The sequence below is a fragment of the Terrapene carolina genome, unplaced genomic scaffold, assembly GCF_002925995.2.
Source record: "Terrapene carolina triunguis isolate 2854851 unplaced genomic scaffold, T_m_triunguis-2.0 Scaffold85, whole genome shotgun sequence".
In the NCBI taxonomy this organism is placed as follows: domain Eukaryota; kingdom Metazoa; phylum Chordata; order Testudines; family Emydidae; genus Terrapene; species Terrapene triunguis.
The window spans coordinates 53382036-53394160 of NW_020664436.1; the positions used below are offsets into that span (position 1 = coordinate 53382036).

Below are 12125 nucleotides of genomic sequence, written 5' to 3' on the forward strand. Positions count from 1 at the left end.
TTTCCTCAGGGTCCAATGTGATATATATTATTAAAACAACCACAATAGAAAAGTTAGCCACTAAAGTTGCCGTATTAAATTGTCAAATAAAACAATTCCCTGTATTGATAATTTATGTTCCCTCATTAGCTCATAGCTCCTGTATGAAGTTGAAGGGTCTGAGTGCTAAACAGGCCTTGGGTAATATGACCATTTTAGGAAGCAACCTCTTGCTAATGTCTGCTCTGTTTTAAAGGTGGAACTTTCAAAGCCACCTAGAGGGGCTGGGTTGACCATTCCTATTACAAATCTATTGAAGCTGGGTGTCCAAATCCACTAGGCATTTTCTTTGAAAAATCTCACCCCATGTGTTTATTTAGATGAATTTCCCACAGCTCCCATTGGCCAGGAACAGCAAACTGCAGCCACTGGGAGCTGCGGGCGGCTGTGCAAATGTAAATGATCTGGCGGCTTGCCCTGACAGGCTGTGTGCAGCCCGCGGGCCGCAGGTTGCCCACCACTGCTCTGTGTGGACCTGCACTGGAGAGGGATGACACACAATTCACCTGAAGGTTTCACAGATATTTATTGATTTCAGAGGCATGGTGAGATTCAGAAATCCTGGGTTCCATTTCAGTCTCTAAAGGAGTGTGTCCTCTAGTGCAGTGGTTCTCAACCAGGAGTCCGGGGCCCCTTGTGGAGCCATGAGCAGGTTTCAGGAGGGTCACCAAGAATTCTAGTCTCTAGGGCCCAGGGCAGAAAGCCAAAGCCCCACTGCCCGGGACTACAGATCGGGGCTCTGACCCCCACCACCCAGGGCTGAAGCCAAAGCCTGAGCAACTTAGCTTCACGGTGCCTCCTATGGTGTGGGGCCCTGAGCAATTGCCCTGCTTGCTACTCCCTAATGCCGGCCCTGGCTTTTATATACAGAAAAACAGTTGTGGCACAGGTGAGCCGTGGAGTTTTTATTGCATGTTGGGGGAGCCTCAAAGGTTGAGAACCCCTGTTCTAATGGATAGATTCTTTAGTCCATTCCCCCCTCCCAAACTTGACCCCCATTTGCCACTCCAACCTGTCCTAGTCCTGTCTCTTCCCCAGCCTAGCTACTTGCCCAGTCCCAGTTTATATTCCTCAGGCTTCTCAGCCTAGTCCCCATCTCTTTCCCCAGTCAGTTCTAGACTCCCCCAAGAGGCTCGCTGAATCCCAATCCCCTACCCACTCCCAGTTCCTTTCCCCTCCTACACTTAGTCCCAATCTCTCCCACTCCACAGCTCCTTGTCCGATCTCAGTGTTCCTCCCCAGACAACTGACTTCTGGTCCTCCCACCCCATTTCTCCCACCATCTCCCAGTCTCAGAACCCTCCACTCTGGTTCACGGTCTCCTCTCCCTCTTCAGATTCCCAATCCAGCCTCCTCTCTCGTCTCCGCCCCGAGAGCTGCAGGAAAGCTGACAGGTGTGGAGGATCCCACAGTTCAGAGACATCCCTTAGGGGAAGATCTATTAATAGGGATTTGGTATGTTCTAGTAAAGAGAAGCGGATAGAAGTTGATAAACTACAGGTAGGAGCTGAAGAGAAACAGTCTTGTTTATACTTTGGTTATGTGGTTATGGAGAAATTCTTGATCATAAAAGTGTCTATACTAGGATAAAAGGTAAATTTTATCCTACCGTGGATACGCCCCATAAAGGCTAGAAACCGTTTTTTAATGGACTCTTAGACTCTGCTGTAATCTGACCCTGTTAAGAAGGAGATCCATATATTGGCGTTTGTATTTGACTGACCAAGGTATCTGGCATAAAAATGGAAACAAACTGCAACAGCTTATGCTTTTTATTTGTCAAAGTTGATGTTACAAAGCCGTTACACTAAATAATGCTATCACAGTCATGATGCAATGTTGCTGCAACACACTTGCACTTCACACAGTGAAACTACTTTAGGAGAATGTTATGCTTGTGACAGAAGAGCTCAAGAAAATACACACAGTGAAAGGAGAAAGTCTAGGGGCCTGATCCAGTTCTACTGAAGTCACTGGAAAAGCTTCCATTGACTTCAATGGGGTTTGGATCAAGCTCCTACATTTCTAGGCTAAACAAGAGCATAAATCTCTCTCTCTAGTGCTCTGCCACAGACTCTACATTCTTTTAATGTAGTTTGTGGTTTTAAAAAAGTAGAAATTTATCACTGATTATAAAAGAAATCCTATGTAGAGAGTCTAGTCTTTATAGACCAAAGGAGACCAAGTGGGAATATTATGGAAGTGACGGCATATTGCATCACCAGTAGCTGGTTGTGCAGTACTACAGCTTCCAAGACAGCTGGCTGGCTGCCCTTGGTGGCTTTGCATCTGGCTTTGTATCTGCATGCAAGGTAAGTGAACAGCAATTTAGGTATATTGGGGAATAAGGACACAGCTGGAAATGCAGATGGGATCTAGTCAGTTGGTGCCTCTCTAGGGACATACTGTGCTGAAAAGGGGTTCAGGAAAAAAAAATCAGCCTTGAATGTTAGTGGGGGGGGGGAGGGGGGAAATCATCTTTCACTATTAATGAAAATGAAAGCAATGGTCCTCTGGGCAATGGCATTTTCCCCCCAAAATGTCAGTTTTCCTTAAAATGACAAATTTATTCCACCAACTCTAAAAACCACCTTGAACCTTTAAGAAACAAAATGTATTAATCAAATCTAGGTTCATCTGGAGTGAAATAATTCTCCAAAACTGTTCTTAGATTCTATTTGATTCATTTCTTATTATACATGTACTCTGAAGCACCACATCCAACATAGTCACAGAACGCGTGTGTAACTGCATATTTCTCTTTAGTTCCTGGTCTACTACAGCTACCAGTTAAAAAAGATATTGCTTTAGCTAGAGGCCTGTGCCCTGGTGCTGAAAGTCTTACGCTCTTCCTTTACTGATGACCCACTTGGGGGTGGATGCCATAACACATGCAATATAGCTTTATGCAGTACATTGAATGATATTTTAATAGAACAATGCTCAATGTCTAATTCACTAGACGTTCTCCCCCCCTTAGAAGCCAGAATGAAAAGGAACCACTGTGTATGCTACATTAATCAGGATTTTAATGGCTTTCCAGGACTTTAACATACTTGCCAATTGTCTCTATTTTTGATCAAAATATTGATAATTATCCCTCCCTTATAAACTTCTTCCACTCCAATGTAATTAAAAAGATTTAGAAGGTGCCATTATAATTTTATTCTCAGTGTTTCTGTATATAAAGTTCAAATGCTGGCAGATTGGCTTTAATAACAGACACAATTCTACCACATTCAAGTGGGAGTAAGACCAACAGGAGCGGTCTTTCTGTGTTATACTTAGTCCATCAAATATCCCTGAGATATGAATGTGGCACAGATTCTTTCCAATTCTCAATATGGTCAACGGCTCTCAGTAAGTGTTCCAGCTCATTTAAAGACTTTTTTTCCTGTAGATAAAATAGTGTATTTACAAAATGAGTTGTGAATTTCACTCCATGGGAAAAGTTGGTAAATATGTTTTTAACTGTAAAATATCAGACACTGGCTGTTTTCTGTCTTGGTAGAAGCTGAGTCCAGTGAGAAGTTCTACATCTCTGACCCGGGCTGTATGAAACCTCATTCGCTCTTCAACCCACAAAAAGTCACGTTTGTGTCTCTGTTGGGATAGAGAAACAAGAGAAAAATTAGGGATATTCTGCAGAATTCTGTTCCAAGGATTACACATACAATATGCTAGTGGAAGGCTGTTTTGTAGAAGTTAAGGCAACAAATTTTCACACAACCTAACCAAGAAGTTGAAGAGATCAGTGGATATCAAGCATTTACAAATATAGCTAAACATAGCACCTGATCTTGTTTTCACAGTTTCATAGATTCCAAGGCCAGAAGGGACCATTGTGATCATCTAGTCTGACCTCCTGCATAACAAAGACCATAGGACTTCCCCCAAATAATTCCTAGAGCAGATCTTTTAGAAAAACATCCAATCTTGATTTAAAAGTTGTCAATGATAGAGAATCCACCACAATCCTTGGTACATTATTCCAATGGTTATTTACTCTCAGTTAAAAATGTATGCCTTATTTCCAGTCTGTATTTGTCTAGCTTCAACTTCCAGCCATTGGATCGTTATGCCTTTCTCTGCCAGATTGAAGAGCCCATTATCAAATATTAAAAATTAAAATTAAAGTTGGCTGTCTTGTATAACAGGCAGTATTAATTTAGCAAAGTGACCTTGTAAACTCAAAATGCAACTGATTTTAACCTACTGAGTTATAAAAATGTGGAATCCAGTGGCAGGGGAGGTAATCATGTCAACAGTAATGGATTTGTGTGTCAACTACTGTGATTTGGTGCTGATACTATAGATGTCTCTGTTGAAGTGTCATAATAAGATTCTCTCACTCTATTGTGTTTCAAACCCACCAGCTGTAACCCAGCCACTCTTTACAATTCAAAAGAGCAAAGCACACAACATAGCTACTTTCACATGTAAATAGATATACCACACTTCTATAAACCCACCTTTGTAAATGAAATTGTTTAATCTCACTCTAGGACACCATTATAAAATACCTCAAAGGACTTTACAGCCATTAACTAATTCATCACTGCTCTGTCTGCAGTGTGAGTCAGGCCTGGCTTCAGATATATACATGGCGCTAAACAAAGGCTACTTACTGTACAGCTTTCACTGTTGTCTGGCCTGTGAGGTACAATGAAAGATAAGGCATCTAGAGCCCCTTCACACTGCAGTGGGGTCTGGGAAATATTTTTACAACTCGTCAGCACAATGAAATAGTGAGTTGGAACCAGAACTTCTGGGTCACGGGTTAATCTGAAATGCAAAGAGGTGGTGTTTTAGATCTACTTCCTCTAAAACTATCAAATTAATGTAGCGCAAAGACACAATGACACCTGGTGTACTTTAGCAAACAGGTTTTATTAACCTCCTTGGCCCAAGGGAAACCTTCAGAAGGCTAGCACTAGAATATGCCAGTAGAATACTCTGAGCTTTGAAGGGCATTCTAGACTGCTGTCACACAAGCCGAGTTTGGCTGGCTTGATGGTCTAAAGAGTAGGTCTAGTGATGGTCTCAAAAAGGGAAAACCATGATTTGTCATAAAAATAGGTGAGAATCTAAAGTAGATTATTGGCAGAGTTCAGAGCTCTGGCTCAGTTAAAGGAACGCCCAGCTCATCTGTTATTTTGAACCAATCTTGCCAACTATAAGAAAATAGCAAATTTTTACAGAGAAGTCTATCAATAGAACTTAGCCAGTTACTCTGAATCAGGAAGGAATCAGACTACCAAAGACAATGGGCTCCTTCATTTGCTCCTGTTTCCTCCAGTACTGGAGGCAGTCTCATGGAGTTCTAGGTAAAACCCCATTCTTACAGCTGCCACAGCTCCCAGGTGGACCTAACATACAGGGTTTGTGATTCCATACTTCTGGGGTGTTTTTTTCTTTTTACCTTCTCTTTTGTTGGGCTATTAGCTTTAAAGTGATGTGTTTTCAGCTATGTGACTGCCTACACATTAGCTGATGTATCCTGTATCCAGGAGCTCCTCTTGGGAGATAATTTTTTGGCAACTAGTGTCATAATTATTATGAAATGATAAAAAAAGGAAAGAAAAAAAATCAGCATTAGAAAGGAGAAAATTCCCACCTCTTCACTTTTTCTGGAGTATCGTACAGCCCATTGGAGTCATAATCGAACACGGGGCCACTGACTACATTGACACCATTTCTTTCCAGAGTGTATTTTGGCAGCAGAACATCATAGAAATAGTTCCATAACACTGGAATACAATATGGTAGTGGGAAATGTTATGTCGGGGAGAATTTTTGAAAATAATTGCACTGTGTATTTATCAGTATACAGACAGCTATGATGAAGATAGAAGAAAAGAGGTGTTTATTGTTAGTCTCCAAAGTTCTCCCCATACCTCTGAGAGACTGATGTCCCAGTTAAGAGTGAGCCATCTTATGTTCCCCATGTGAAATATAACTGTACTAGGCTGAGGCAGACCTGCTTAGCAGGGGGAGTAGTTCTGTACCTAGTTTCTCAGATACCAACTCAATCCCCCTGTGCCCTACATGCACCTCATGCGCCACCTCACTCATGCATGTCTAGCTTGCACATCCCTTCTCTGCTAGATGTGAGATTGTTGCCCTTATTACTACAGCAGACTAGATTTCAGATAAGAAACTCAGGTACAAGACCATATTTGAGCCTAGAAAGCATTCCTAAACTAGGAACTGGTGTCAATTATTTAACTTTATCCATGTCCATTAAAGACACTCTGCCCAAAATACACACAGGTGAAATTCAGACAGGAGGAAAAATAAGCAACAAAACATTGTAAAATGTTAAATTAAGAAATGAGTTCTGGGCCTTTGTTTACATGGGACCAGAGACTGGGAACCCCAAACTCATTGTGGCGAGCAGTTATTCACATGAGCAATTCCACTGACTTTAGTGAAACTACTCAAATGAGTAACTTCTCGTCCATGTAAGCAAGGAGTTCACAGTCTGGCCCAATTGTTACCAATTATCTTGGCTGTGACTTAATTTACAGAGGCAGCTGAGCCTGGGATCTTTTGCAATGATTTGGAAACAAGCAAATCAGCAATGCTTTTGCATGTAAATAAATATACATAATTACCTTTAAACTCATGATACATAGGAACAATGTTGCTGTTAAGTCGGACTTCATAGGAACTCTTCCTTGTGTCTTTTCTTAGATCTAAAAGAAATGAATGATAAACAACTATTCATTACTTTGTAGGGTCACTTGGAAAGCCATGAGATGCCAGCTACATGGAGGTTAAATAGATCAACTTAAAAATGTTATTGTGGGTCTGACCTATTTCAAAAGAGTAAATGCACTTGGGGCCTGATTCTGCTCTCACTGAAGTCAATGCAGGGGTCTGTTCATTCTCTTAAATGGGTGTTGGACCAGGTGCATAGAGAATGAAGCAATCTAGGCAGCAGCTCCAGTAAGTGCAGTTGTCAAATATAAAGTGGACACATTCCTGAAAATGTAAAAATCAGTGCACACTTTTAGATTTCACTGGTCACCTCTGGATCACTGCATGAGTTTTAGGGCCTACTACCAAGTCATTCTGCCTGCAGAATAGATAAAAAAAAGCAGAAGGGCTCAGCTCTATCTAAACCTAGAAGATTCTGCCCTAGCACCCAAAACTTAGTGTAGATGCTCAAATAATCAAAAAGAAATAATACCAAATAATACCAATAATACCTGCCCAGCACCTTGTGTAGCCGTTTATATCTGTGCAAAGTAGGGGTAAAATGCTACTGGAGCAGAATAGCAGTGTTTCACATTCACTTTGAACAGGTATAAATAGTTACACAAAGTGTTAGAGAATCAGGCCCAAAATATTTAAGTGCAAACAATTAATTATTTTACTGAAGACTTGATATGGGACAATACTGTATTTCAGATATAAAATGAGGTCAATTCTAGTTGATTGAAGGAAGTTTCCCACTGAATGCTACACCCTAGTATTTGACATGAGCATTCCTGTACACAAACTGTGGGTTTTTTTAAATAGTAACCGCCACTTAGGAAGAAAGTTTGAAACTTGCACTATTTGTATTTTCCCAATTCATAAGACTTGATTCAGAGTTCATAAACTTTCCCGCCCTTTCTGCGTGAGGTGCCATGTTAGAAACTTGACTACCTCGCAAACCTCCAGAAGGACGGTGGAAATAATTCCATGCTGTTGTTTAAAGGGATGAAGAATGTTCTGATGCAAAGGTTTTCATCTAGTGAACCAATACACTGTAACTAAGAGGGCAGGCCTAGCCAGTTACACTTTTCACAGCTGGTGAAATCCTGGCCTTACTAAAGTCAATGGCAAAATTTCCATCAACTTCAGTGGAGCCAGGATTTCACCCAGTATTGGTCTAGCTGTAAATTTTTTGCAAGTGATTTGAATAAAGCAAAGGAAGAAAATCACTTGCAAAAAATTTACAGCTAGACCAATACTGGGTGAAATCCTGGGAGTAAGAACATCTTGGGCATCCTGCCAACTGCCAAAGTAAAGTTTGGAGATTCCTATTCCTTGCATGTTAGCATAAATGGTAGATTGAAATGGACTATACTGCAAATGGCTTAGCAGTAGCAACCTCATGCCTTCAGTTAATTCCCTGGATCTTTTTATTACAAAGGGTGCCCCCTTCCACTATTGCATGAACAAAACATAGGGATGACAGAACTCAGACAAGTTGTGTGAAGACGACGGTGAATTTACTTGGAGGGAAAAGGAATCCGTAGTTCAGTTGATGGTGATTTTTGTAAAATGAACAAGTCTTGCTAGAACTAGAAGGGATACGAATGTCCACATGTAAACAGTTGGACAAGTTTTCCACAGAGGCAGTCCGGTTATCCTATTGAACAGAAAAAGAATAATAATTTGCTGTACAAATAGCTGAGTCACCATCATGGTTCACTTCCATATTTGTGTTTACAAAACCCTAAAAAATTGTCTGCAATTGTCCTTAGTTGTGTGAGGAGACTAAGTTTAAGAAGGATTAAATGTTCTTGCGTCCTTATTTTGATGAGGCAAAAATTGCTTCATATGAGTATCTTATAAATAAGACGACAGAACTGAGGCATTTCATGTGCTGTGGGAAGAATTTCCCTTATCAAAAGAAAACCTAGATGTGCATGTTAGAAGTGCCTGAGAGCCTTCGGGAGGTGTTGTGGCAGTGAAGTGATTTAGCAGTCCTGGATTTTATTTTTTGTGAAGTATTTGTTTCCCTGTAGCTTATTCTTAAGTATATTTTTGTATGATACGTAGTATTTTAAATAACACATATTTATTGAAAATCCTGCAATTTCTCCAAGTAATCAGACTGAATAACATTCTCTGCTGATCCTAAATTGTTTTTAATCTAAGGCCACTCTAAGAAAAATATTTCTATGAAATAAAGTAATTTTCTATACCATCATGTGTGTTTCAGTCTATTTTACTTTAAAGGAGGAAGAACAAAGCATTACAGAAGCCAGCAAATACTTACATATTTGCTAACAGTGTAAGCACTCCACAAAGTCATATTGAGATCCTGGCTGTATCCACTCACATACTGGTGATGGTAAAGGAGGTAATATGTGCTTCTCTGCTGTAGAACCCTGGGCCTCCCATAAGGCAAACTGTATTTCTCGATCTTCTTTACTAGAGCAGAAACAGGGGTTATTACAAGTTCTATACGCTTTGCATATTTGTTAACATTTTCTGCAGTGCACCTTCATATTTCTTGTGATGGCAAGTTCTTGCCACAATTTCCAACTACCACACAGAAAAATCATGATTAAGACAAGAGGAAGAGAAAGGTACTAGCCTGCAGAGCACTTCCATGATCATGCAATAGATTGGCAAATAACCAATATCTGATATTTAAATATATAGTAGAATTAAACTCAAAGAGGAAGTAATGCATTTTGCCAGTATAGAGTAACCATTTAAAATTAGAGATGGTCCTAAATTTCCCCAAAATTTGGATGGGTGTTTCAGTTCAAGTGTTTCTTCTGGAACCCACCACTCTTAGTGTTTAGGGAGAAACAATGACTAGTTGATAGGTTTGGAATATGTTGAAAGGATAGGGACAGACTTCAGTCTTACTGAAGCAGTAAGTCATATAATTGACTTTGATTTCAATGTCTCTCTTTTAAATCCTTTCATTAATCAATGACTTAGTGAAATGTTGGTTAGTCCTTCATAAGGATGTGCATTTAGTTCCACAATGAATTACTGTCATAGCCAGAGACTGTTCCTTACACCCTTTTTCTACCAACTGGCCCGAGAAAGCAGGAAAAAGTGCCATTACAATATATTTACACCGTAATTGCAATGCAACTACAGTACAGTGTAATTACAGTCACTCTAATAAAAAGTGTGCCTAATTTCTCCATACAGTGCAGAATAATTCAGGACAGTGAACATTTTAATGTTTTTGCACCACTGTAATTGTGTGTGGCTCCTTTCCCTGTGTGGCTATGAACTATTCTTTTCTTTACAATCCAGAAGGGATTTATCGGTTTGCTTTCTGCACAATAATCACTGTGGTTTTTTTTAATCTGTAGTGACTCCTTTCACTTGTACAGTAGAATCCCAGAGTTACGAACACCTCGGGATTGGAGGTTATTTGTAACTCTGAAATGTTCGTAACTCGGAACAAAACATTATGGTTGTTCTTTCAAAAGTTTACAACTGAACACTGACTTAATACAGCCTTGAAACTTTACCATGCAGAAGAAAAATGCTGCTTTTAACAATCTTAATTTAAATGAAACAAGCACAGAAAAGGTTTCCTTACCTTGTTAATTTTTTTTGACTTTCCCTTTATTTTTTTAGTAGTTTACATTTAACATAATACTATACTGTATTTGCCTTTCTTTCTTTCTTTCTTTTTTTGGTCTCTGCTCTGTGTACTTCTGGTTCCAAATGAGATGTGTGGTTGACCTGTCAATTTGTAATTCTGGTGTTCGTAACTCTGAGGTTCTACTGTATTTGGTAAGTGTAGTCACTATAACTTTTAATATCAAGATCTGAATTACTGGAGTATTGTTATCTAAACTGTTAAATGTGTAGAACAGTCCTGCTTCCATTGAAGACAATAACATTAATGTCAATGGGTGCAGGATCAGGCCCTTAGACTTACATCTTTACAAAAGTGAGTCAATTGGAATTATGGGCCTGATCCTGCACCCATTGACTCAGGCCCATTCAGCAAGGTATTTAAGGATATGCTTAACTTTAAGCAAGTCATAGTCCGAATAACTTCAATGGGACTACCCACTGAATATCTTGCTGAATTGGGAACTCAAGCAAAATTCCCAGGATCAGGCCTAAAAAGTTACTAAGTGGATCTCATTTTGTTGATCATCTGCATGAGTGCTACAAAATACTGAAAGCAAGAATTTTAAGAGGTTCTGGGGTATGTTTTTAAAGTATCTGCTGTTATTGTTGAGTAGACTCATGAAAAACTCTTATCCCACGGCCTACACCACAGCAGTCTACACATATCTGCCAAAGCATCCAGTTATTCATGAATGGACAAAAAATGTCTAATCCTGCCTTCAATGGGGACATAACCCTATAGCTATTAATGGGAGTTACTCATGGGCACAGAATTTATTTTCATGGGAGGTGGTGATGTCACCTCTGTCTTGAATACAAACACAGAACGAGGTCCATATCAACTTATTGAACTTTCTGACATTTTAATCAACCTGAATCTATTTTTGATATTATTAATGCCAGCAGATGCATTCCACATGACCATTAGTTAGGTTTTAGTTCTGATGACTTAGTCACCGGATATTGGTCAAAGGCTCATTTAAAAGGGAAAAAACAGCTTCAATATGGTCATAACAGAATATATTCTATTACAAATCACAGTAATGCAGATATACTATTGACCATGTAAATATACCTATTTTATTCTTATGACTAATACTCTAGATTGTCTAAAGATCTTCTATGTTTCATCATATATGCAGGCATCTAGGCATTAACATTTGCGGGGTTTTCCTAGCTAATTTTTCCTCATGAAATTCTTATGTATCCCATGTTGTCAAATTCAAAACCTACCATAGGAGAATTCAAGTATATCTAGATAATCAAGAAGTAGATTGCCCTATATGCCATATCAGTTCTGTATTTAACAGAGCAACCATGTAGTAATGGCCTCAAATATAGACTACATTTCTATAAAAATATACTGCATAGTAATAGAGTTTTAAAGAACAGCAGTTTACAAGACAGAGGGATCTATTTGTAAAGATGAATAGTTCAGGTAAATACCAGTAAAAGATGAGATTCGTTGTTCAGCCCATGTACTTGAGTAGGACTCAGGATAAATCTAGGCATTGGTCAAACTTTTAAATAAAAAATATTTTTATTTAAAACACACACACACACACACACACACACAAACAAACCATTTTCTCCTATAAAATAAAATGCTTACCTTCTGATGCAGTGTGATTTAACTGTTGCTGAAAATCCCTTATGGGCAAGCCCTATAAAACAAACATAGGATGCTACTATTTGTTGTATAGAGCACGATTCCCTGCCAAGAGTTCTCAACAATAAATATACAAAAC

The 12125-nt window shown here is 39.3% G+C and overlaps 1 protein-coding gene across 1 annotated transcript in view; it reads right to left on the reverse strand.

The window, feature by feature from the left end:
* Positions 1-3323: 3323 nt before the first annotated feature.
* The window catches only part of ENPP1 (ectonucleotide pyrophosphatase/phosphodiesterase 1), a 72941-nt gene continuing 64139 nt past the window's right edge, over positions 3324-12125 (reverse strand). Inside the window, exons 19-25 of the mRNA XM_026649808.2 lie at positions 11990-12041; positions 9038-9192; positions 8269-8404; positions 6657-6737; positions 5657-5789; positions 4668-4824; positions 3324-3642 (exon numbers count right to left, since the gene is read on the reverse strand). Coding sequence (XP_026505593.1) covers positions 3475-3642; positions 4668-4824; positions 5657-5789; positions 6657-6737; positions 8269-8404; positions 9038-9192; positions 11990-12041 — 882 coding nt within the window. The 3' untranslated portion in view covers positions 3324-3474. The remainder of the gene's footprint in view (positions 3643-4667; positions 4825-5656; positions 5790-6656; positions 6738-8268; positions 8405-9037; positions 9193-11989; positions 12042-12125) is intronic.